Genomic DNA, 24,554 nt, shown 5'->3' with positions numbered 1-24,554 from the left:
AGAATCAAGAGACTAGAAGAAATTAAGACAGAAATAAATGTTTGGAAGAATTGGAAACAGTCTTGGTGAGAATGACAGAAATCTGTTCTCACAAATCAGCAGGAGGAGATTAATTTGGGTGAAGAGGAAAAGAAATCTCCCCCTCTGTCCCCTATGATTCTGGGTGAGATGATGAACAGAACACATCAAAACTAGCATCCTTGGCCAAAAGAACAGAAAAATCAGAAATGGGAAAGAAAGGCAGCTGCAGGGCCTCCCAGTTCCTGAAATCCAAGAAAGTAGATCAGAACATCATGAAAGCATCAGGATACATTCTATGACAATGAGAACACAGGTTTGGGGAAAGAAGGTTTTCCAAATTGTCACTTGAATGCAGATTATTCTGGGAAGCAATGACTAATGACCTCATTTGCACAACTCTGCCTCCCTCACAAGTTAACTTCACCCTCTACTTAGAGCCTATCATCTCTAGGAGATGCTAAACCAGGTCTCTAAGCACCACAACTTCAAATACCTTAAGGGATGGTCACTCAAAACACTTGCCTAAGCAACCTGTTCCAGCACTTAGGAACACTTTTGGTGAACAGATTTTTCTTTATGCCCAGTCTAAACCTCCCTTGGTACAACTAAAGGCCATTTCCTCTCACTGGTTACTGTGGGAGAAGAGACCAACACCAGCCTCACTCCAGCCTCCTTTCAGGGGTGTAGAGAGCAATAGCATCTCCCCTCAGCATCCTCATCTTTCATCTCCAGGAGATGACAGATACCTACAGCACTCAGGTTTTGCCAAGACTTAGTAAAATAACATGAAGAAATCAAAGTGGGCACAAGAATTACCTAACAACAGCTAGATTTTGGTGGTCTGGTGAACCCCAAGTTGCACAGACAATGCAAAGCCTACATCCTGAAGCCTCAAGGCTACCAGACTCTCTTTTCCCAAAAAACACCTCTGGATGAAATCAGATTCTGCAGGTCACGAGGGTCCACAGATTTGACTCACAAATTAATGATCAGAATATAAAAGGATTATTGTTAATTGGTTTTTATTGTGTTTTAAAGACTGGGAATTGCCTGTTCGTAAGTACAGCCATCACATACACGAGAGGGGGTCAGCAGAATTGATGGAAATTATTTTCTTCACCCTCCGTTTTCATCTTATCCTTAAGAAATTGCTCCTGATGACAAAAATAACATATTTTCTACCTTGAAACAGCAAATCAACTGCTGCTTCAGCAAACTGTTATTAATTGCAAGAGTCAAATCTACTACAATAGAGCACCTTTCCTATGGAGACAGGCTGAGAGAGTTGGGGCTATTCAGTCTGGAGAGGAGAAGGCTCCCAGGAGACCTAATTGTTGGCCTTCCAGTATCTGAAGGAGGCTCCAAGAAAGCTGGGGAGGGACTTTGTAGGGTGTCAGGGAGTGATAGGACTGAGGGGGGATGGAACAAAACTAGAAATGGGTAGATTCAGACTGGGTGTTAGGAAGAAGTTATTGCCCAGGAGGGTGGTGAGACACTGGCACAGGTTGCCCAGGGAGGTGATGGAAGCCTCCTGCCTGGAGGCTTTTGCAGCCAGGCTGGATGTGGCTGTGAGCAACCTGCTGCAGTGTGAGGTGTCCCTGGCCATGGCAGGGTGGGGTGGAACTGGCTGCTCCTTGAGGTCCCTTCCAACCCTGACAATTCTGTGATTCTACAACATCTAGCTACATAAAAACAAAACCAAAAAACCCCACCCTGTTTTGCTTACAGGCACCACATGCTTCTGAAAGTTTACAAACTTACTCTTTTTATTCCCAACAGCAGTTTCTGTTTGTAACTTTTAACCACAGTCCAGTAAACACTGCACAAGTGCCTTAATTTGTACTTCCACAAGCCACCCCCTTTGGGATGCGAGGATTTAGCGTGGTGAGGACTGAGGTAATGCAAACAGTACAAAACTCCAGGTAAAATGTAACAGTCAAAAGAATGCAATGTTTGTGTGGCATCACAGACAACCACCAAGTCCCTGAATTAACGAACACCTGATGCAGTCAGGCACAGAACTAAAGAGAAACAGCTGTGCTGCTCTGTACCCTCACAGGCAGCCATCTTCTGCAGTAAATATATCATGAGTGGTCTCTTCTCCCAGGCAACCAGCACCAGAACAAGAGGACACAGTCTCAAGCTACACCAGGGGAGGATTAGGCTGGATGTTAGGAGGTTCCAGTGCTTAGTAATGCTTTTGAAGAAATTTTTCTTTGTGCCCAGTCTAACCCTCCCTGGGTGCAATTTAAGGCCATTTCCTCTCATCCTATTGCTGGTTACTTGGGAGAAGAGACCAACACCATCCTCACTCCAACCTCTTCCCAGGAAGTTGTAGAGAGCAATAATATCTCCCCTCAGCATCTTTGCCAGGATAAACAAGCCCAGTTCACTCACAAGACTTTTTCTCTAGTACCTTCATCAGTTTCACTGCTCTTCCCAGGACACACTCCAGCAACTCAACGTCCCTCCTGTAGTGAGAGCCCCAAAATTCAACAGAGCAGTCGAGGTGCAGCCTTACCAGTGCTGAGTACAGGGGAACAATCACTTAACTAGTCCTGCTGGCCATGCTGTTTCTAATACAAACCAGGATATGGTTAACCTTCTTGGACACCTGAGCACACTGCTGGTTCATGTTCAGCCAGCTGTTGACCAAATATCTCCAGCTCCTTTTCCACCAGGCATCTTTCCAGCCCCTTTCCCCCAAGCCTGTAGCATTGCATGGGGTTGTTGTGACCCAAATTCAGGACCCAGCACTCGGTCTTGTTGAATCTCATACCCGTATCCTTGGCCCATCAATCCAGCCTGCCCAGACCCCTCTGTTGAGCATCTCCAGCCTCAAGCAGATCAACACTGCTGCCTAACTTGGTGCTGTCTGCAAGTTCAGTGAGGGATTTACACTCAATCATTCAGATCACAGAATCAGCCAGGCTGGAAGAGACCTCCAAGATCATCAAGTCTAACCAATCACCTAACCCTAACTAACCAACTAGACCACGGCACTAAGTGCCTCATCCAGTCCTTTCTTAAACACCTCCAGGGACGTCGACCCCACCACCTCCCTGGGCAGCACATTTCAATAGCAAATCTCTATCTGTGTCGAGTTCTCTCGAAGATCAAGCCTAAACTTCCCCCTACACAGCTTGAGACTGTGAACAAGTCTCGATGCTGAGCCCTAGGAAACACCACTTGTAACAAACCTTTCGCGTTGTCGTTCCCTACAAAACTCCAGTTGGGAAGCAGCAGCACTCGCGCCCTCACAGGCTGAGCCGCTCGCTACAGAACCCCGGCCTGGGGCCTGCGGAGGTCACAGCGAGCGCGGGGAGCCCCCTGCTGGCGGCGCGGCGCCGCAGCGGCAGCCACCCCTGCCGCTGCCTGCCCGCCGGGCAAGCACACAGCGGGGAAAGGGTCGGCGCTCAGCGCCTCTGCCCTGCCTGTAAAGGCAAATCCTCGATGCGCTCCAGCTTTGACGCCTCAGACTAAAAGCTCTCATTAGTGTGTGTGTGTCTCATAGCGCGTCTGAAAGGACAGATCTTAACTTTGCACCACACAAGAGCTCCCCGACCTTCAGGCTCTGCCCCGTCGCCGCAGGCTGTTTTTAAGACCGTCCCCTGCGCCGAGGAAACCACCCGCACCTTCCTGCCCGACTCAGAAAGCGCCACTGAAGCACTCCAGACACAAGCAGTGCCGAGCCTTCCCGTGACCGATTGACACAGAATCCACGCAGCCAGGTTTCGGCGGAGCTGCAGCGCCTGGCGCCCTACCTCTGGCGCAGTTCAGCCTTCCCCCCGCTTCCATCAGCCTGCTGAGCGCCGAGGCGGAACGCACCGAGCTAACGGCCTCCCTTCTCCTCTCACCGGAGAGGGGAGAGCAGCAGGGCAAACCAGCGGAGCAGCAGGACCTACAGGAAGGTTTTGCCTGCTAGCTCCGAAACAGGGCTAAGAGGCACTAAAGTTAGGAGTGCACAGGCGGAAAGCAAAGATGTATCAGATAGATGCAGGCGCAGGGAGTACTCACAGCGCCTGCTACACGTTGGCCTAAGGCTGGAAAGGTGCCCTTGCCCTCCAGGCTCATCACCTGCCTCTGCAGGCCACGCTTGGTGGGACGGACCCGGGCCGAGGCCCTAACGCGCAGAGGAACAGCTGCAGCGCATCACGTGAAACCCTTACCTCTGCTTTCCCGGTAACATCAGCGCTATTAAAGCGGTTTACCCCTCGCATCGCTCCTCCGCAGCTACCCGAGGGGGCAGAAAACGCCTTAAGATCATCGTTAATTACGGTGGTTTCAATTAACCATTAAAACAAAGAAACACACACACACATACGTGAGAAACTAAGAGGCAAAGCCCGAGGGGGGGCCGCGGCTTCCCTCAGGAGCCCAACGGCTGGCCGCGCGCCCTCCGCCGGCCCGCCCCGCCCGCGCCCCGCGCTCGCGGAGGAGGGGCGGGGGAAGGCGGCGCCTTAGCTTCTCGTCGATAGGAGCAGCGCGCCGGCGGCTGCTTTCCGTGGCGGTTCCATAGTGTAGTGGTTATCACGTCTGCTTTACACGCAGAAGGTCCTGGGTTCGAGCCCCAGTGGAACCAGCGCCAGACTTCTGTTTTCGTTCTCCACACGCTTGATTTTTCCTGCGTTTTCCTTAAAGTTCTGAGTGACTTGTTCGGGTTCTTTTTCACCCCCAAGAAGGGCAACTTCATAAGCACGTATCGAAAGTGTCGGTTCCGCCTGCGGTGCCGAGTTCGGCTGGGGAAATGGTTAGCTGGAAGTTTAATTAACAACTGTTGGCTCTGCATTGAAGCCTGGCAGCTGGGGGCTATTTTGTACCCTCCTCTGGGCCCCTTCTCACAGGTGCAGCTAAGGTCCAGCTGCCTTGCTGTAGTGAGAGAGGCAGATAGGGCCTCTCCCTGTCACGGGGGGAAGGAGGGGCGGGGTGAAGGGGCTGAACACCACTTTCTGAGAGATGCCTGTGGTTCGCACATAGGTGTCTAAATATGCATCACACAGGCTCACAGGATGTTAGGGGTTGGAAGGGACCTCCGGAGATCATCCAGCCCAACCCCTCTGCCAGAGCAGGAGCAGAGAATCCAGCACAGGTCACACAGGAACACACCCAGATGGGGCTTTAAAGTCTCCAGAGAAGGAAACTCCACAACCTCTCTGGGCAGCCTGTTCCAGGGCTCTATGACCCTCACAGTGAAGAAGTTCCTCCTCATGTTGAGGTGGAACCTCCTGTGCTGCAGCTTGCATCCATTGCCCCTTGTCCTATCCCAGGCTGCAACTGAGCAGAGCCTGTTCCCTCCCTCTTGAGCCCTAGCCATCAGATATTGATAAGCATACTTCATATGTTATAATATGTTATGCATAAACACATTTCATGCACACCCCAGCTATGCTAAACCCAAAGTGTGCGAGTCACGCATTCCTGCTGAGGCATTGCACATCGTCTGTGTGTGTGCTCAGCTCCCAGACACACAGATCTGTCTGTACCGCTCTGATTTACCCCGTCTGGCACTCTGACTTTGAGAGGAGCATGCATTTGCTAGGTGGAGTGGCACTTCTTTATCACACATGACTGCTTTTGCCCCCTGCTTCCCTTCTGAGGGCACACCTGCAGGCTCCTGGTCAGTCAGATGCCAAACACCTGTGTGTGTTTTGATAGCTGTGAGAAGAGACCAGCACCAACTTCTCCACAACCTCCTTTCAGCTAGTTGCAGACAGCAATGAGGTCTCCCCTCAGCCTCTTCTGTTTCACACAAACCATCCCCAGCTCCTTCAGTCTCTCTCCATCAGAATTATTCTTCAGGCCCTTCACAGCTTCCTTGCCCTCCTCTGCCCTGGCTTCAGCACCTCCACATCTCTCTTGTCTTGAGGTGCCCAAAACTGGGCAAGGCCCTCGAGGTGTGGGCTCCCCAGAGCTGAATCCCACAGGACAAACCCCCTCCCTGCTCCTGCTGGACACAGCATTGCTGATCCCAGCCAGGATGCCTTTGGCTTTCTTGGCCCCCTGGTCACCCTGCTGGCTCCTATTCAGCTGCTTGTCCATTAGCACCCCCAGGTCCCTTTCTGCCAGCTGCTTTCCAGCCACACTGCCCCAAGCCTGTAGCCTTGCTTGGGCTTGTTGTGCCCCAAGTGCAGGCCCTGGCATTTGGCCTTGTTGAAGCTCATCTTGGTAATGTTGGCCATGGATCCAATCTGTCCAAGTCCCTCTGTAGAGCCTCCTTACCCTTATGAAGATCAACACTGCCACTCAACTCGGGTGGAGGCTCTGAAGCACATAGTTTCTATACAGATACTTTAATTTCAAGGCTCTACTCTCTGTGTGGACCAGTTTGGGTTTTCCAATGCTACAGATTTATATTGAAACAAAAGCTGATTTTTTTAATTCCTTTTCCTATGGGGAGGGAATTTTCCATGAGAAGAGCCACCAGTGTCCTTTTGGGTGAAGTATTCTTCGGGTGATAGCTGTGCTGGTTTTGAACACCACCCCTGAGCCACTGCATTTCTTGCACAAAATTCAAGACCAGTTTGAAGGGTGGAGCTGATCATGAACCTGATCTTAAAGTACTTAAGGTGATGGGGGAGATTGGTTTCTCTTTTAAAAAAGGCAGGAGGTGATATCTCTCTTGAGTGGGCAGCTCTGCCTCCCAGTGACCTGTGCTTAGGAGACCATAAGGTGAGAACCTGAAGCCCGGGGCTGTTTTTCCAAGAGATATGTGGATGAAGGGATTTAGGGGGTTTTAAGCTGGGATTTTCAAGACCATGAGGTTTAAATACTAAGCACTCATCAATGCAAGGAGGAGAGAGATAGCCAAGTGTCTTCAGCAGCTCTGGAAATCTTTGTCTCTGTGGCAGCCCATCTTAAATTGGATCACAAAGAGAGAGAGGGGGAGAGACCCTTGCCTGGGTACTTTGTAGGGCCTGGAGCAAGACGCCAAGCTCTGGTGGCACTGTGCCCTGGTAGCCTCAGTAAGTTTGTTCACCCTCTGGCTGGACCTGAGAGGGTTGCTGCATATATGCATGAAGCCTCTGAGAAAAAAAATCAGGAGTAGCTCCTCACCCTTAGGAAAATAACCTCCCTCCTGGTGCCTGGGATAAGCTCCCCTCCTTGCTTGCCTTGCCATGCATTGATGCTCCCCCAGTGTTTGGGCTGGTTGATCCCAACAGGATGGCTGTGTCCATGCAGAGGGTTGCCTGCAATAATTCACCCTCTCCCTGAGGGTAGATTAAAGTGGGGAAAATGATGGCTTGAGGAGGTCAAACTGCTTGAGGCTGAGCAAAGCAGTGAGCCTCCTTGGCAGACTTGTCACAGTGGTGTCACCTACCTTGGTGAGCCTGGGGTGCATCAGTGCTGGAGGTGTGACTGCAGGTGGATGTTGTTACCTGGCATCTCTTTCATAGGGCATTCCAAATCTGGGAGTATCCAAAGGCAGCTGAGATGAATCCTGCCCAGGGGACCACTTTATCCTTATTTGTGCAGCGTTTCTTGAATGGCTGTAGACCAGAAGACTAGAGTCAGCTTTCCCAGCTTCATTCAGCAGCTGGAAATTCGGTGTGATCTCTGCAGTACTTTATCTCTTCCCTGCACATGCAACCCAAGATCTCCTGGCACAAAGAAAGCTGCTTCTGAAGCAATTGCTTTCCAAAAGCTCCATTGAAAATCCACTGCTAATTGCACATAATTACCAGAGATTGGAGGAGCAGGTGCAAGATCCCCTGGAATCACTAGCAGTCCCTGTCTTCAACCTTTCACACTCACTTTAAAATCAAATGGATGTAGCTCTCTTGGCTGTAAACTGATTGAGAGGATCCTACAGGTAGAACTGTTAGCAAAGGGAGGTTTACTCTTTGGGGTGGGTTTTTCTTTTTGGTGTTGAGATTTTTTACAGCTCAGCAAGTGAACAACTGAAATGTTCTATTTCTATTTCACCTACTAATTGCAGTTTTCAGCCTCGTGCAATTATGTTGACTTAGAAGAGCAGCGAGGTCAGGGCAGATTTCTACACACAGCTATTGTCAGGAAAGGCACTGATAGTGTAGAGGTAAATAACTGGGGTGGGAGGTAATTAATACCTACTCCCTACAATGGACAATGTATACTAAAGATATAAAGCATTAAGCAGCTGCATTCCTGTGTGGCTTCAAGGTAGGGCTGCACTTGTTTATGTGAACAATCAAATTCACCCTCAGAGTGGCAGCGCCTCAGGACTTTTTACCGTGTAAAAACACACGTGGGGCTTTACAGCAATAGTTGTGTAGTTGGCTTGATGGTGCTTGATACAATCATGAGAATGGAGGAGAGTAAGGTGCTTAAGCAATGCTTAAGTTAATCTCATGCCATCCCAGCAAGCCAAGCAGCAGCTAAGGAGCTATTCCCAAATGAGGCTGGAAAAGATGCGGTTCAAGATGGGAAGCGTCCTGCTGTCTCTTCTTTTCTGGTCCAAAGGTATGCACTTTGCCTCCTGGGAGGCACTTTCAGTTGTTGGAGCAAAACTAGAAGAGGGTGGATTCAGATTGGATGTTAGGAAGAAGTTCTTCCCCGTGAGGGTGGTGAGACTCTGGCACAGGTTGCCCAGGGAGGTGGTGGAAGCCTCCTGCCTGGAGGTGTTTGCAGCCAGGCTGGCTGTGGCTGTGAGCAACCTGCTGTAGTGTGAGGTGTCCCTGCCCATGGCAGGGGGGTTGGAACAGGGTGATCCTTGAGGTCCCTTCCAGCCCTGACAATTCTGTGATTTGATGATTTCTTATTTCATCTACACTTCCTTCCTCTGCCAGGGGCTGTGGGGGTACAGAGCAAGCTCTTCTCTACCTTCTCACAGGAGGACAATAATGCAGAGAGAGGCAAAACTGTGGAGGAGCGGAGTAATTTATGTGCATGAGTGAGCAGAGTTCTTGCAGGCTCTATGAATATTCAGCAGTAAAACTGTTTCACCAAATAATTGCAGTGTAAAAAAAAAAAAAGTTAAAACATATATTTTTGAAAAAAATTTGCCATATAATTTGTCCAGATAGGATTTTGCAAAGGAAATTGCAGTGCAGCTGAGCCAGTGAGTCAATCATAATGCTGAGTGGGAAAACGAGGTACAGTAGGAAATGAGAGCCTGGTCCTTCATTAATCAAAACTCTTGATTAATCCAAATGATCCCTTTCTCTAGCAGCAAGACATTGCTGATGGGGACATGCTTTAGCAGGTCTCTTAGGTAGTTTGGCCTGGAAATGTCTTCCAGAGGTGTTTTGAGAACAAAAGGCAATCATGAGAAAACGACAGAAGTATTTCCCTGTCTCAAGGCTTTCAGAAAGTGGCAAATGGTAGCTGGCAAAGAGCTGGAAGAAGCCAGAAAAAGCAGAGTCACAGTCTCCTTCCATTTGAATTAACCCAGCTGTGGAACAAGGAGATTGTTTTCTGGGTTGTGTTTGAGATTTGGGCTCCGTGGTGAAGCTGCTATTACCTTAAACGAGGCTGAGGTTGCTCTTGCTCAGTGCTGGGCAGTATCTACCAGCATTAATAAGTGGCTAGAGACTGTGGGACAGATTTATGACACAGTCCAGCTTTTCCCCCAGGGATGTTGAATTCTCAGTGGTTTGCTTTGCCTATTTCCAACCCCCCTATCCTTCTCTGTTTCCACTGAATATTTTGATCCACTAAATTTCATGGCTAGGGAATTTTTCCTCAACTAGCCATGCCTTCATTTCATCCTCTTGTGCCTAGCTGTACCCTCATTAATAGGTCTTCCTTTCAATCCTCCAGCAAATAGTGGTGCATTCTCCTCATACCCTATGTCTTTTGTTTCACATGGGAAGGTTACTGGTGCCCAAGCTCTTTTTATCCAGATTCCAACATTTATTTCTTTATTTCCCCCCCCCCAATAGGTGGCATAACTGCAATTAGCCCTTGGATCAGTTCATACCTTCCTCTGAATCCCTTGCTCTGCTTTTAATAGACACCCACATATCAGGCTATTTTTGGAAAGCCTGAGTGAAACATTACTTGCAGGATCACTTTGCAGCCATCCCTCCCTTCAGTGTTTAATTTCTTTGCTTTGGGGTCCAAGTGTCCACTTCTGAATAATGAGCAAGCAGCAGCAAGCCTTTGCCCAGGACCCTCTCAGGTTCCTGCCTCTCCCACCACGGAGAAGGTGCTGCTAGGTCAGTCCTCCAAGCCACGTGTGCCAAGGCCATAATAAGCTCCTTAGCTGATTTTCCCCTGGCTTAGAGGAGCATCCCCAGCCCCCCTGCCTTGGCTGGGCTTGTGTGTGCTGGGGACACCACCACAGCATCATCAGCAGCATATGGTGGAGCAGGCAGGCAGGCTCCTGTGACAAGAGCCTCAGGAGCTGCCAGGCCCCCTCCATATGGTGTGGGGGAACACCCCCAGCCCCGGATTGACATGAATCTGCTTTTAGCACACTGAATGTGATGTGCCTGCACCACATTCCTCCATCCATGAGCACTACATGTTGAGGCATAAGCACATCTCAGCTGTTTAAGAGTGGATTTCTTTTTTTCCCCCTTCTCTGTTTCTTGTGGCTTTGGAAAACCCCCAAACAACAACAGCAAAACCCAAACCCAACCAAACAACAAAACCAAAGGCCCAAACCTGCCTTCAGCTCACAGGAAATAACATCTTCAGAGCTGCTCTTGGGCATAATCAATGCACCTAATAAAATCACTCTACAGGCGATGTTCTGCATAGCTCTAAGCAGGAAGGAGTAAACATGGCAATGAGAGCAGAAATTGCCCAAAGTTTTCACTTTGGGGAAAAAAAAATAATCATATGATATGCATTTTAAGGGTAAAAGGTTGATTATTTTCCAACTATTTAAGTTGTTTCCAAAGATTTTTTTCTCAACATTGAAAAAAAAGCAAAATCAATTAAAAAAAAATTGTGGAAACATCATGAAGAGCCAATGAAAGAGGAATTAATGGGAGCTGTAACTGCCAGGATTTCAATAGGAGGTTTGTCACCATCCCATAATTACCAGTAAATATTAAAATGAGACAGGAATGAAAATGGAAACCAAATAAAAATCATTCAGGTAAAGATAATGAAATGGGAATGAAAAGAATAAACCCATGGGGGAAAAATATCCACAGTGTAAGTGAGAAGAGCACAAGAGAAGAGCTGGTACTGTTCCTCTTGCCTCTGGCTCTGCCCATGCCCATCAGTCATCAGCAGAGATGAATCCTGCCACACTGATGTGTGCTGCAGCAGCTCTGTCCTCCTGGGGGATGCCAGGCTCAGAATAGAGGATGCATTAAGAGGTGCATTCAGAGGAGTGTGTCCAGCAGATCCAGGGAGGTTCTCCTCCCCCTCTACTCTGCCCTGCTGAGACCTCACCTGGAATATTGCATCCAGTTCTGGTCTCCCCAGTTCAGGAGGGGCTGGAGAGAGTCCAAGGGAGGGCTACAAGGATGCTGAAGGGTCTGGAGCACTGCCTGATGAGGAGAGGCTGAGAGACTGATGACTTTAGGCTGGAGAGGAGAAGACTGAGAGGGGATCTGATCAATACACTTCTCAACTAGACTCAGCTGCTCAAGGCCTCATCCAACCTGGCCTTCAACACCCCCAGGCGGGAGGCAGCCACAGCCTCCCTGGGCAGCCTGTGCCACACTCTCACCACCCTCACACTGAACAGCTCCACTCAGCTCCATTCTAACCCTGCTCTGTCTCATCTCCAAACCATTCCCCCTTGTTCTGCCTCTAGACACCCTCAGGAAAAGTCCCTTCAGCTCCTGGCAGGAAGCTCTAAGGTCCCCCTGGAGCCTTCTCTTCTGCAGGCTGAACACCCTCAGCTCCCTCAGCCTGTGCTCACAGCAGAGCTGCTCCAGCCCTTGAACCATCTTTGTGGCCCAACATGGCCCCATGGAGCCTGCTCAACATGGCCATGGAAAAAGCCCTGAGGGAAAACCAACAAAAGCAATCACAGAGCAACTGTGTGAGAGGACTACACCTGCCAAGGGGACCTGGAGACTGGCCATGACTGCAGCATGGGTCCCTGGGGCCATCACCACTGGTGCAGGGGCAAGGAGAGATGGGCAAAATGCTATCTGTGACGGTGGCCTGGCGTGTCACAGCTTCCCTAGTTGCGCCTTGCTACCGAGGCTGGTGCAGCCTGATGTGAGTCACCTTGCTTGCCTGGCACCATTTCCAGGGCTGGGATGCAAAAATAGCCTGGGTTAATAAGAGAGCAACCCACACAGTAGCACCCAGTGGGCACAGAGCTGCTGCAAGGCTTTTGGCAGTGTCTTGGCCCTCTGTGTTTCCTGCAGACCACCTCACTCAGCTCTGCTTTGTGATGTTCTTCAGTGCAGGGCTGAAGGAATGCAGCGATGGCAGCACGATAAAGCCAGTGCTGTTCATTCCTCTCACCTCTTCCATTCCTGTGTCAGTTTTCTGGGGGCTCCAGCCCTATTTTTCTGTCTGTTTTTAAAGCTGTTCTCCTTGCCCCGTGGCCGGCCCACACGTGCAGAAGGGAAGCAGCAGGAGCTTCCACACCAGCAAAGAGCTGAGTCGTGGAGGGAGTGGGAAGAGGCAGAGCAGAGAGTTTTGTTTGTCTCTCTCAGATCTGTTCAACTGAGGTGCTGCTTGCAGAGCTGAGAGGCTGAAGGAACTATTTTCCAGCTGAAGCTTCTAGGCCACCTACATATGATGTAGGTAGTAGTCAACAAGCAGCCAAAGTCATGACAGTTTCCTACACACTTGGCCTGCAGTGCTGAGGTTTATGTCAACTTTTCCTGACTTCTACTCTCTGCATATTTTATGTACCTGCTTGACTTTACAGTGCTCTTGTAGATCTGTCACTGGTTCTAGCCACCCTTCAAAACTGGTGGCTTGCTGTTGTGGCTTTGTGGTCAGGGTATAGAATTGTCAAGGTTGGAAGGGACCTCAAGGATCATCTCGTTCCAACCGCCCTGCCGTGGGCAGGGACACCTCACACTACATCATATCCATATGATTGCTCAGAGCTGACCTCATTGGAATGTGCTCAGCCTGTGGGGGTCTTGTTTCTGCCCACTCTTAACCTTTCTCCTTCCTTGCTTTTCCTCAGCCATGTTCTTAATGACCACACACATGTTCTGTTTCGTGTTACCTCTTCCTCTCATTAAAACATGAGCAGCTGAGCCTCCTTGCTACTGCTTGTCCCAGATAGTCACAAGTTGTGGATGCTGCTTTGTTCCATTTCCACCCTGGGAAACCTGTGTCCTGCATGTCCTGGCATTGCAGGGCTGCCTTTGCCAGCTCTTTTCCTTCTCCTCCAAACCTGGGCCAGTCCCTAAATGGGGCCATCCCAGGGCCCATGCTGCAGCCCAGACCCAGCAGGACAGGCACTCTGGGGGACAAGCATCCTCTGGTGCTTGCCCAAGCCCTGGTTCTCAAATCCTGTGCTACAGGGTGGCTACCAGGATAGGCTGGGGAGTGACCTGTGGAAAGCAGTGTAAGGGAAAGGGACCTGAGGGTCCTGGTGGACAGAAGGATGCCCCTGAGCCAGCAATATACCCTTGTAGCCAAGAAGGCCAAGGGCATCCTGGGCTGCATTAGAAGGGCTGTGGTTAGCAGGTCAACATTGGTTCTGCTCCCACTCTGCTCTGTCCTGGTGAGGCCTCATATGGAATATTGTCTTCAGTTTTGGGCCTCTCAGGTCAAGAAGGACCTCAGGGAAGTGCTTGAGAGTCCATCCCAGGGCCCCCAAGCTGCTGCAGGCAGTGGAAGATCTCCCTGTGAGGCTAGGCTGAGGGAGCTGGGGCTTGGAGCTTGGAGCAGAGGAGCCTGAGGGCTGCCCTCAGTGCTAGGGCTCAAGATACAGAATCACAGGATCACAGGATTAACCAGGTTGGAAAGGACCTTCAAGATCATCAAGTCCAACCTACCACCCAACACCATCTGATAAACTAACCCATGGCACTAACCCATCCAGGCTCGTTTTAAACACTTCCAGTGATGGTGACTCCACCACCTCCCTGGGCAGCCAATTCCAAGGTGCATGGATGGAGCCAGGCTCTTCTCAGGGATGTCCAAGGACAGCACAAGGGGCACTGGGTGCCAGTGGGCTGAAGCAGGCTGCCCAGAGAGGTTGTGGAGTCTCCTTCTCTGGAGGCATTGCAAAGCCAGCTGTATGTGTTCCTGTGTGAGCTGCCCTGGGTGCTCCTGCTCTGGCAGGGGGCTTGGACTGGATGCTCTCTGGAGCTCCCTTCCAACCCCTAACATTCTGTGCTTCTGTGTGGTCTGTGCAAAGCAGCAGATTGGACTCACCATGCTGCAGGGTGGGATAGGGGGACAGGAAAGGGCTCTTCCTTATCTCCCTGACTCTGCCAAACACACAGAGATAATAATTTGCTTCACTGAGCTGATTGTTTGCTGAGTGTCCTGGGGCACTGGGGGCTGGAAATGGCCTCTTTCAGTTTGGCTTTGGTGTTTTTTTCAGTCCTGTACTTTTCAAACAGCCCCTGGCAGCTGTGCAGGACTTCTGCCCCTGCCACGAATTGCAGCAATTGGTTCTGTCTGACCTACAATTACCAATTATCTTTGTAACCTTCCTGGAAGGCAAACAGGCTGGCTGTAAAAGCAGGCTGCCCATTACAATGGGGGACTATTGGCAGCCAGCTTTCCTCTTCATTTCCTTTGTAGGGCAGGGCCTGTCACAGCTGTAAACACACCAATATATCAATTACTACTTTTTCCAGCTGACTACAGACAAGGGCATCTTTTCCTCTCCTTTCCTCTCCTGATGCCAGGGGTTATCAGGCTATGCTGCTCAGCCAGGATGTTTGGCCCCTTCACTGCCATGCCTACCCCAAGCTTTGCCTGCTGATCCCCTGTGCTGCAGGCTGTGGTTGAGCTGCTCATGGGAATGAGCCTGTAGCAGTTAACCTCTTCTAGCTGAAAAAGGCAAACCTGATCTCTTGTTTGAGATGTTTAAACCAATGAGCCATGCAGTGAAGGCTGGAGGTCTCTAGTGCAGCAAGGCCAGCCAGAGGGGGCAGTCCTGCCATGGCACTGCTTTTGCACCACTGCCTGTTGCAAGGCTGATCCAACAACACAGTGTATTGAAAACAGGGTTTTTGTGCTGGAAATCCATCCCCTTGCTTGATTTGCAGCAGTGTCTTCTGGCAGACAACCTTTAAAACCCTAAAAGTCACTTTTGTAGCTCTAGAGCAGGCATGACTGGCTGAGGGCAGCCACCCAAGCAGCACCAGGGCAACCCAGGCAGGAGGGTTTGTTGCTGGGGGCTAAGGTGGTATTACCATACCTCCACCCACCTGGAAAGGATTCCTTCTCTCCCTGCTGTTTCACTCCTAGCTATTGGCTACATGTGTCCATGATGTGCCCAATGTTGACCCTGGATCTCAAACAGATCCAAAGCAATGTCCTATACATCAGCCTGGTACTCACATCCCCTTCTCCAACCGCTGGCATGTGGTGCCACAAGAGTAGGCTTCACCAAAGCTCCTCCTGCTTGGCAATGGTACCTGACACAGAGGTAAGTGAGCTGCTGCAATGCACTGGAAGAGAGAAGGATTTTGTTTCTGTACAAAATACATTCATTCAGTAGCTTGTTTACCAGCTTTGCTCCATAGCCCTTAAAGGTCAAGGCAAGGATTCAGGCAGCTTTGCTTTTACCTCTGTGTGGCTCCACTCGACAGGTCACTGCCAGGCACAAGTGCATTTAACTGCCAGGAGGGAAACAGGAAATGCCCCACAAAAAGCTTTCTGCAGAAGTCAGTCTTCTGGAGGTGAAAATGAAGAGGCTAAGAACCATGTAGCAAGCAACACATCTCTACATTAACTACATAACACATTAACTCCAGCACAGGAGGCTCCAGCTCAACATGAGGAGGAACTTCCCTGTGAGGCTCCCAGAGCTCTGGAGCAGGCTGCCCAGAGAGGTTGTGGAGTCTCCTTTGGAGCCTTTCCAGCCCTGTCTGGATGTGTTCCTGGGTGACCTGTGCTGGATTCTCTGGCCCTGCTCTGCAGGGGGGTTGCACTTGATGATCTCCAGAGGTCCCTTCCAACCCCCAAAATCCTGTGATCCTACATGAAACCTGAATGCCTGCAGAGTGGAGGAGCCAGGCCTGATGGGTGGGGAGGCATGGCTGGCTGTGCTGGCTGGGGAGCCAGGCTCCCAAATTCTAGGGTAGCTAGGAGCAGGGCACCCATTGTGCTGGCATGGGCTGGAGGGACAGGAGAGGTGCCTGCCAGTATGACCCCCATGCTCCCAGTGCCAGTGATGCTCCAACACTGGCATCATGAGAGCATCAGGAGGGCAGGAGATGCACTGCACTGTTTCTATTGGCAAAGGCAGGACAGTTTAGATAGCTGATAATGGTCTGGTTTGTATTTATCTGATGAGAGGCAGCATGAACTGAAACCACCCTCATGCTGTGTGGGGCACAAGAAGGAGGTGGCAATACCCTGCATGGCATGGGGCTTGCAGCTTGGCTGGACGACATCTGTGCTGGGCAAGGTGGAGGATGGTGGTGTGCTCAGTCCCTAGCCTACACTTTCCAGGCCAGATCTGGGCACATGCATCCACATTTTCCTGCTGAGCTCCATGGAGTCTGGGTGCTCATTGCCTCCCTCTTGGGCCTAGCTAAAACCCACATCTTTTTATTTGAGCCCCAGGGCCCATGCCTTGAGTGGTTAAGTTCATAATACCAGAAAGGACAGTTTTACAGATTCCTTTCTCATTGTCTTTGTTTCTGGGCTCTGTCTTGATAGACCCAGGCTCAGTGTGACATTCAGGGAGCAGTGGCATTTCAGGAATAAGCAGAGCTCTGTGTTGCAGGGTTTTGTTGGTTGGGGTTTTTTTTCAGCTGATTATAATTGCAGAGTGTTTGGGAGTCTGCTGAGATGAAGCTTGCTGTAGAAATGTGAGCTGGAAATTCCCAGCATCAGCTGGGGCTTCCTAGGCTCAGCAAAGTGGCAGCATAGGAATGAATAAATCATAACTGGCTTTCAGTGAATAATTCAGAGTCTAAGTCACTTGGTGAAAAAAATTCCTCTTTTGTTAGTCACAAAACCTCTGTTTGGAGCTGGCTGCTTTCTCCTGGCTCCTGCATGCAAGTTTTGGTCCTTAGAGGCTTGCTAATTCCCTGCTGGCATTGGAAACGTGGTGTCTGGCATCTGATTTGTGTGGATGAGCAGCAGCCATGGGACTACTTAAAACAAAGATATATTTTTGGAGCAAAACTAGAAGTGGAGAGATTCAGATTGGATGTGAGGAAGGAGTTCTTCCCCATGAGGGTGGTGAGACACTGGCACAGGTTGCCCAGGGAGGTGGTGGAAACCTCCTGCCTGGAGGTGTTTGCAGCCAGGCTGGCTGTGGCTGTGGGCAACCTGCTGTAGTGTGAGGTGTCCCTGCCCATGGCAGGGGGGTTGGGACTGGTTCTTGAGGTCCCTTCCAACCCTGACAGTTGTATGACCCTATGATTGTCATAGCTGTCTGGGCACTCTTCTGGCAGTCCAAATGCAATGAAGGTAGCTTGCTTTGGAAGCAGGAGAGACCTTTCAGCAAGGAAATGGCTCATAAAAAAGCCATTGCTTAGTGACAGGCAGGAGGTGAAGCAGGTCAGGTGTTACAAAAACAGCAGCTCTTCCCCTGTGGCCACAAAACCTGCTCTGCTCTAAGAAAGGGAGGGGAAAAGGCATTCTTGTATGGCTTGGGAAGGCCTATTTGCATTTTGTTTACATCCATCCTGTCCAGAGGGAGTGATTTCAGGCCAGGTACTTCGCAGGCTGCCCCATCCCCTGCAAGGCACCAGCGATTTGCAGCAGTGCCAGGCTAGGATTACACCTTTGGGGTTAATGAGCTCACACATTTTCAGAGCAAAAGGGGAAAGGGAAAACATGGGGCAGGAAGACAGCAAAAAAAAGGACAGAGGAAAAATGAGATGTAAGGCAGCAGAGGCTGAGGGGGCAGGTGTGGGCTTCTTTTCAGGATGTTTCAGGTGTGTAGGATCAAAAAGAGGAGAGGCCAAAGCATCAATAATAAAATACAATGGAGGAGCAGTGTCCTGTTCCTGCCCACATCCTCTTGCTTTCCCTTGGCAGTCAGCTTGGGGAAACACCACAGAATCCTCAGCTCTTGATTTATTCATCCCCAGCTCAGGAGTAACTGTTTAATGCATTTCCTGATGTTTGCCTGCAGCATATTTGTTCCTGATCTCTCTCTCTCTCTTCTTCCCTCCATGCCTGCTAACCTAGCTGTGATGGCCCTCTCCCCAGGAGAGGTAAGTCTCTTCAGCTGGTTTGGTGGCCCCCTCAAGCCTTCTTCAGGACCAGGACTCAGCCACTGTCAATGCCTATGCTGATTTATGACTGGTTTGGGGTTTTTTTGCCTTCCCTTTAGGATGAGAGACTGGAGCTGTGGCACAGCAAGGCTTGCAAATGTGATTGCCAAGGAGGTCCTAACTCGGTGTGGTCCAGTGGGTCTAACAGCTTAGAGTGCATGCCAGGTAAAGGGCTTCAAGCCATGGTGATTGCCCATTGGAATGTGCTGCCCAGGGAGGGGCTGGGGGTCAATGTCCCTGGAGGTGTTTAAGAGGAGACTGGATGAGGCACTCAGTGCCATGGTCTGGTTGATTAGATAGGGTTGGGTGATTCGTTGGACTTGATGATCTTGGAGGTCTCTTCCAACCTGGTTGACTCTGTGATTCCTCAGCAGCTTCCCTGCTGCACCCTTGCCTGCAGAGGTGCCCTGGTCCAGCAGTACCTGTCCCAAACCCAGCTGCTGGGGCAGCAGCACTGATGAGAAGTGTGGTGTGACCCTGCACCCTCTGGCAGAGGAGCAGTAGCAACAGGAGCCACGCTTAGGCCTCAGGAGCTCAACCAGGGTGGCCCAGGATGGCCACTGCTGGAAGGCATTTGCCTGCCCTGTCCCTAGAGTCCTCAGCACTGATGCTCCCAGAAACTGCCTGGGGCAGCTGCCACCATTTACTGTAGGAAACTTTGGTCCCACCTAGACTTGCTGCAGGTAAGCCTGTGACATCTTCTCTCTCCAGGGGTCAGGAAACCAGTTTGTTAGTTCTCTGGGGTCTATTTGCAAACAGACCATAGTTGTGTTTCCTTTGTTTTCTCTGGGCTGCCCCTGCCCAGCTCCTTCAACCATGCCTCACAGATCATGTTTAATAGGTTTCTGAGCAAGCTTTTTCCTCATCATTCTCTGCAGCTGCCACATTGCCCCTGACATTCTACCCCTAGCAAGGCTTTATCAGTTCCCAGCTAATCCTCAGGTTTAGCTCAAGTGTCCCAGAGAAGCTGAACTCATTCAGGCCTCTGTCACACAGATGTTCAGAGGTGTCCACCCTCTCTGGAGATGGGTGCTGAAAATGTTACCTGCCTGATGCCCACTAGCAAGCACATCTTCCCAGCTCCTGCAAGAGGATGTGCAACAACTTGAGGTGTGCTTTATTGATGCTGGGTTCCTCATGGAAGATGCATGGGGGAATGAGTCACCCCAGCACTCAGCATTTGGAGTAGCTGCCCTGAAGGTAGAGGAGTTACATGAGTGAGTCACCCTGGAAGAACATCCACAACCTCTCTGGGCAACCTGCACCAGTGTCTTATCATCCACATTGCAAAGTATTTCTTCCTTATGTCCACTCTAAAGCTACCCTCTTTCCATTTAAAACCATTAGGAAGGGGGGTAGGATAGGACAGGGCAGGGCAGGGCAGGGCAGAGAAGGACACAAGAGGTTTGCTTGATCCATCCCTGGCTGAGGGATGTATGTATGAGAGGAGTGGCTCTGGATTTGCTGGCCAGGCTAGGTGTGAGAGATGCTCTCTCTTATTATATAGGTGGGTAATGAATCACAGAATGTTAGAGGTTGGAAGGGACCTCCAGAGGTCATCCAGTCCAACCTCCCTACCAGAGCAGGAGCACTCAGGGCAGTCTGCACAGGAATGCATCCAGGTGGGTTAGGAAAGTCTCCAGAGAAAAAGACTGAACAATCTCTCTGGGCAGCCTGCTCCAGGGTTCTGCCACCCTCACTGTAAAGAAGTTTCTCCTCAAGTTGAGGTGAAACCTTCTGTATTCAAGTTTGTGTCCATTGTTCCTTGGCTTATTGCTGTGCACCACCCAAAAGAGCTTGGCCCCCTCCACTTGACACCCACCCCTCAGATATTGATAGGCATTGATCAGATCCCCTCTCAGTAATGAATACCTCTTCCTCCACAAATGAAGGCTGCTCTCCTCAGTAGTGAATACTCACCATACCTCTCAGGTTGCACTTTCCTCACCCAGTCCAGCCCAGCCAGCACGCTGTGCCCTGGTGTCTCTGCTGCCTGGGGATGGTTTGCAGAGCTGGTTTGCACGCTGAGATGTTGCAGAGCTGTCTCTGGCATTGCCAGAGGGGAGCAGCCATCCTCATGACCACTGCAGAAGTTGTGTCTGGGTTAGCAGTAAGGGCATTACATGGCTCAGCCAATGTGGCTGAGTGGGCCCCAGGTGTCTGTTCTGTGTGTCCTTGAGTGGGGTGCAGCCAGACATATGCCAGAAGGTGACCTGCTAATTGCATTATGGTTGTGTGGTCTGCAGATTAGTGGTGCTAAAAGTGAAGTTATGTGGTGTTGAAGGTAAGCCTGCCAAGTAGTAAACATGCAGGGCCACCCCAGCCCAGCCACCCTTTTGCACACAGGAGGGGGAGCATGGGATCACAGGCTCACAGGATGTTAGGGGTGGGAAGGGATCTCAGGAGACCATCAAGTCCAACCCTCTGCCAGAGCAGGAGCAGAGAATCCAGCACAGGTCACACAGGAACACATCCAGATGGGGCTGGAAAGGCTCCAGAGAAGGAGACTCCACAACCTCTCTGGGCAGCCTGTTCCAGTGCCCTGTGAACCTCACAGTAAAGAAGTTCCTCCTCATGTTGAGCTGGAACCTCCTGTGCTGGATTTTATATCCATTGCCCCTTGTTTTAACCTGCTGGAAAACCTGATGTTTCCATGCCTGGAGGAAGGCAGGACAGTGACTGTGTGCATTTGTAGGGGGGAAAAACCAACATGTTAATGAGGAACCAACAACACAAGTATGTTAATGAGATATTGATGCATATGACATCAACCTAGTGGAGCTTGCTAATGAGACATTGACTGCATGGCCACAGTGCTGAAGGGCTGCACTGGGAAGGCTGCAGTCATGCCAAGCCCTGGGTGCCTGCATGTTGATAATTTTTGGTCAGTCAGGCATGGCTAAGGTGAGGAAATGTCCTCTTGACATGTGAAGCTGTGATCCAGCACCCTCCTGGGACAGAACTTGCTCCTCACATCCAATCTCAGTCTGCTCTGCTCTCGTTTCAAACCACTGTCCCTGCTCCTGCCCCTGCAGGCCTTTGCAAACAGTCCCTCTGCAGCCTTCTTGTAGCCCCTTCAGCTCCTGGCAGGCTGCTCTGAGGTCTGCCTGGAGCCTCCAGGCTGCACACCCCCAGCTCCCTCAGCCTGTCCTTGTAAGAGAGCTGCTCCAGTCCCCTAGTCATTTTCATGGCCCTCCCCTGGACCTGTTTCATCAGGTCCATGTCTCTCTTGTGCTGGGGGCTCCAGAGTTGGACATAGAACTCCAGGTGAGGTCTTACCAGAGTAGAGTAAAATATTTCTTTACCTGGTAGTTTTGCAGCCAGCAGGAGTCTTGCTGAGCTTCTCATTGCTGTAAAAGGCAGCTGTGAGGTCAGGTTTGGTTGCCTGAAGATCAGAGCAGGCTCAAGCCATTTTGCACTGCAACCATAGCCACAGATCAGGACAGTTAATGAATCACAGAAACATTCAGGTTGGGAAAGACCCTCAGGATCACCAAGTCCCATGAAGTAGCACAAGAAGACAAAGACTAACAAGGAAAGCCAGGCCAGGCATTTCTCAAGGACCTGGCAGTATCTGACAGCCTGGAGGCTGGATCCATATTGATGGATCCAGTCTGGATCTGCTTCCACATGCTTGCAAGAAGGAGCTTTGGACTGCAACATTTGAGTAAAACCTTCCCCCCAGAATGCTGCAGACAGGACAGGGTTAGGGAATTTGGGAGAGAGAAATTCACACAAGAGAAGGGTTAGAAATGAAGACCACATGGCTCCAGGGCAGCAAACACTGCAGGGGTTGTGGCCCAGGTTTAAGAGCATCCCCAGCATGCTGGCCAAGTAAAAGAGGGAGCAGTGAAAGCACAGGGCACGTCACCAAGAGCACCAACACACCCAGGGAACGAAGCCCTTCATCTATTTTTCCCTTTGCTCTGCAGAGTGCCCCTACCACAAGCCCCTTGGCTTCGAGTCTGGCGCTGTCACCCCTGACCAGATCAGCTGCTCCAACCCTGAGCAGTACACGGGCTGGTACTCCTCCTGGACAGCCAACAAGGCTCGCCTCAACGGCCAAGGCTTTGGGTGAGTCCAAAAATCCCTCCCCAAGGCCTTCTCTGGGCAGGGGGTGAGGTGCTGGAGGATCCCTGGCAGCTTGGAGTCTGGAGGGTCTGCCCCAGAAGGCAGTGCTGGGAGAGACGTAAGGGGGCTGGTCCTGTCTCCCCAGGTGTGCATGGCTCTCCAAGTACCAGGACAATGGGCAGTGGCTGCAGATAGACCTGAAGGAGGTGAAGGTGATCTCGGGGATCCTGACACAGGGGCGCTGTGATGCTGACGAGTGGATGACCAAGTACAGCATGCAGTACCGCACCGACGAGAGCCTCAACTGGGTCTACTACAAGGACCAGACCGGCAACAACCGGGTCAGTGGGCTTGGTGCTTTGGCCACGGGTGGAGGGGTGGTGCATCTCTGACAGGAACACATCAGGGACTGGGGGGGACCTGCCCCGAGAGGGAAGTCACAGAATCAGAGAAGCAAAGAATGGTGAAAGGGACCTCCAAGGGTCATCCAGTCCAAGCTCCCCACAGTCAGCAGGTACATCCCCAACTAGATCAGGCTGCCCAGAGCCCCATTGAGCCTAACCTTGAATATCTCCAGGGAAGGGATCTCAACCACTTCCCTGAGCAACCTGTTCCAGTGTCTCACCACCCTCAAGGGGAACAACTTCTTCCTGACATCTAATCTGAATCTACCAACTTCCAGTTTTGCTCCATTTCCCTTAGTCCTGTCACTACCTGACACCCAAAAAAAGTCCCTCCCCAGCTTCCTTGTAGCCCTCTTCAGATACTGGGAGGCCACAATAAAGTCTCTTTGGAGCCTTCTCTTCTCCACACTGCACAGCCCCAACTCCCTCAGTCTGTCTTCATAGGAGAGGTGTGAGCTGCTCAGGAGATCCAGACAGTGTGACAATTGTCTGCATCTGGTTATTTCATTAGGAACAAGTTCTGCACCATGAGGGTGCTGGAACACTGCAACAGGTTGCCCAGGGAGGTAGTTGGGGCCCCATCCCTGGAGATATTCAAACTGAGGCTGGACAGGGCTCTGGGCAACCTGATCTAGCGGAGGATGTCCCTGCTGAGTGCAGGGGGTTGGACTGGATGACTTTTGGAGGTCCCTTCCAACCCAAACCCTTCTGTGATTTACAAAACCCCCAACTTTTACTTTGGGGGTGAAGGAGCAGAGCAACCTCCTCCTCCTCCCTCTGCTCCACGCAGGCTCCTTAGGCTCACAGCGTCACAGTACAGCAGAGGTTGGAAGGGACTTCAAGAGATCATCCAGTCCAACCCCCCTGCCAAAGCAGGAACTCGGGGGGGGGGGGACAGGATTTCTCAGCCGCCTGCCCACCTTGCTGCCACCTCTGTCCCCAGGTGTTCTACGGCAACTCGGACCGCTCCTCGTCGGTGCAGAACCTGCTGCGGCCTCCCATCGTGGCTCGCTACATCCGGCTGATCCCGCTGGGCTGGCACGTGCGCATCGCCATCCGCATGGAGCTGCTCGAGTGCTTGCCCAAGTGCGGCTGAGCCCTGCCTGCCTCCCGGGGATGCCTGCCTGCCTGTCCCCAGGCCTGCCCGAAGTCCTACCCACAGCCTGCCCCAAGGATTGCCCCAAGTCCTGCCCACAGGCCTGCCCAAAGTCCTACCCACAGCCTGCCCCAAGGATTGCCCCAAGTACTGCCCACAGGCCTGCCCAAAGTCCTACCCACAGCCTGCCCCAAGGATTGCCCCAAGTCCTGCCCACAGCCTGCCTACAGGTCTGCCCACAGGCCTGCCCAAAGTCCTACCCACAGCCTGCCCCAAGGATTGCCCCAAGTCCTGCCCACAGCCTGCCTACAGGTCTGCCCACAGGCCTGCCCAAAGTCCTACCCACAGCCTGCCCCAAGGATTGCCCCAAGTACTGCCCACAGCCTGCCTACAGGTCTGCCCCAAGGCTTGCCCAAAGTCCTACCCACAGCCTGCCCCAAGGATTGCCCCAAGTCCTGCCCACAAGCCTGCCCAAAGTCCTACCCGCAGCCTGCCCCAAGGATTGCCCCAAGTCCTGTCCACAGCCTGCCCCAAGGATTGCCCCAAGTGCTGCCCACAGGCCTGCCCAAAGTCCTACCCACAGCCTGCCCCAAGGATTGCCCCAAGTCCTGCCCACAGCCTGCCTACAGGTCTGCCCACAGGCCTGCCCAAAGTCCTACCCACAGCCTGCCCCAAGGATTGCCC

General features: G+C 51.4%; 2 protein-coding genes and 1 non-coding gene across 3 annotated transcripts in view; 2 read left to right on the top strand and 1 right to left on the bottom strand.

The window, feature by feature from the left end:
* Positions 1–4,234, bottom strand: part of PPEF1 (protein phosphatase with EF-hand domain 1) — a 54,457-nt gene extending 50,223 nt beyond the window's left edge. Inside the window, exon 1 of the mRNA XM_009900786.2 lies at positions 4,191–4,234. The gene's annotated coding sequence lies outside the window, so the exon portion shown is untranslated. The remainder of the gene's footprint in view (positions 1–4,190) is intronic.
* Positions 4,235–4,530: 296 nt separating this feature from the next.
* Positions 4,531–4,603, top strand: TRNAV-UAC (transfer RNA valine (anticodon UAC)). Its single transcript has one exon. It is a non-coding gene; the product is annotated as a tRNA-Val (tRNA).
* A 3,761-nt stretch (positions 4,604–8,364) lies between these two features.
* On the top strand, positions 8,365–23,884 carry RS1 (retinoschisin 1). Its single transcript, XM_009900765.2, has 6 exons — positions 8,365–8,460; positions 18,214–18,239; positions 18,359–18,464; positions 22,232–22,373; positions 22,516–22,711; positions 23,718–23,884. Exons 1-6 carry the CDS (start codon positions 8,394–8,396, stop codon positions 23,868–23,870), a joined length of 690 nt encoding a protein of 229 aa, XP_009899067.2. The 5' UTR covers positions 8,365–8,393; the 3' UTR covers positions 23,871–23,884.
* The last annotated feature ends 670 nt before the right edge of the window (positions 23,885–24,554 follow it).

The sequence above is a fragment of the Dryobates pubescens genome, chromosome 12, assembly GCF_014839835.1.
Source record: "Dryobates pubescens isolate bDryPub1 chromosome 12, bDryPub1.pri, whole genome shotgun sequence".
Taxonomy (NCBI): domain Eukaryota; kingdom Metazoa; phylum Chordata; class Aves; order Piciformes; family Picidae; genus Dryobates; species Dryobates pubescens.
The sequence above is the reverse complement of the archived record's forward strand: the minus strand, read 5'-3'. Positions and strand labels throughout refer to the sequence as shown.

What these genes read in the sequence shown, in the direction of transcription:
- RS1 (XM_009900765.2), top strand. Translation starts at nt 8,394, where the DNA reads ATGAGGCTGGAAAAGATGCGGTTCAAGATGGGAAGCGTCCTGCTGTCT. An exon ending in TCTTCTTTTCTGGTCCAAAG is followed by an intron (nt 8,461 to 18,213) that starts GTATGCACTTTG and finishes CTGCTAACCTAG; the next exon opens with CTGTGATGGCCCTCTCCCCA. An exon ending in ACCAGACCGGCAACAACCGG is followed by an intron (nt 22,712 to 23,717) that starts GTCAGTGGGCTT and finishes CTCTGTCCCCAG; the next exon opens with GTGTTCTACGGCAACTCGGA.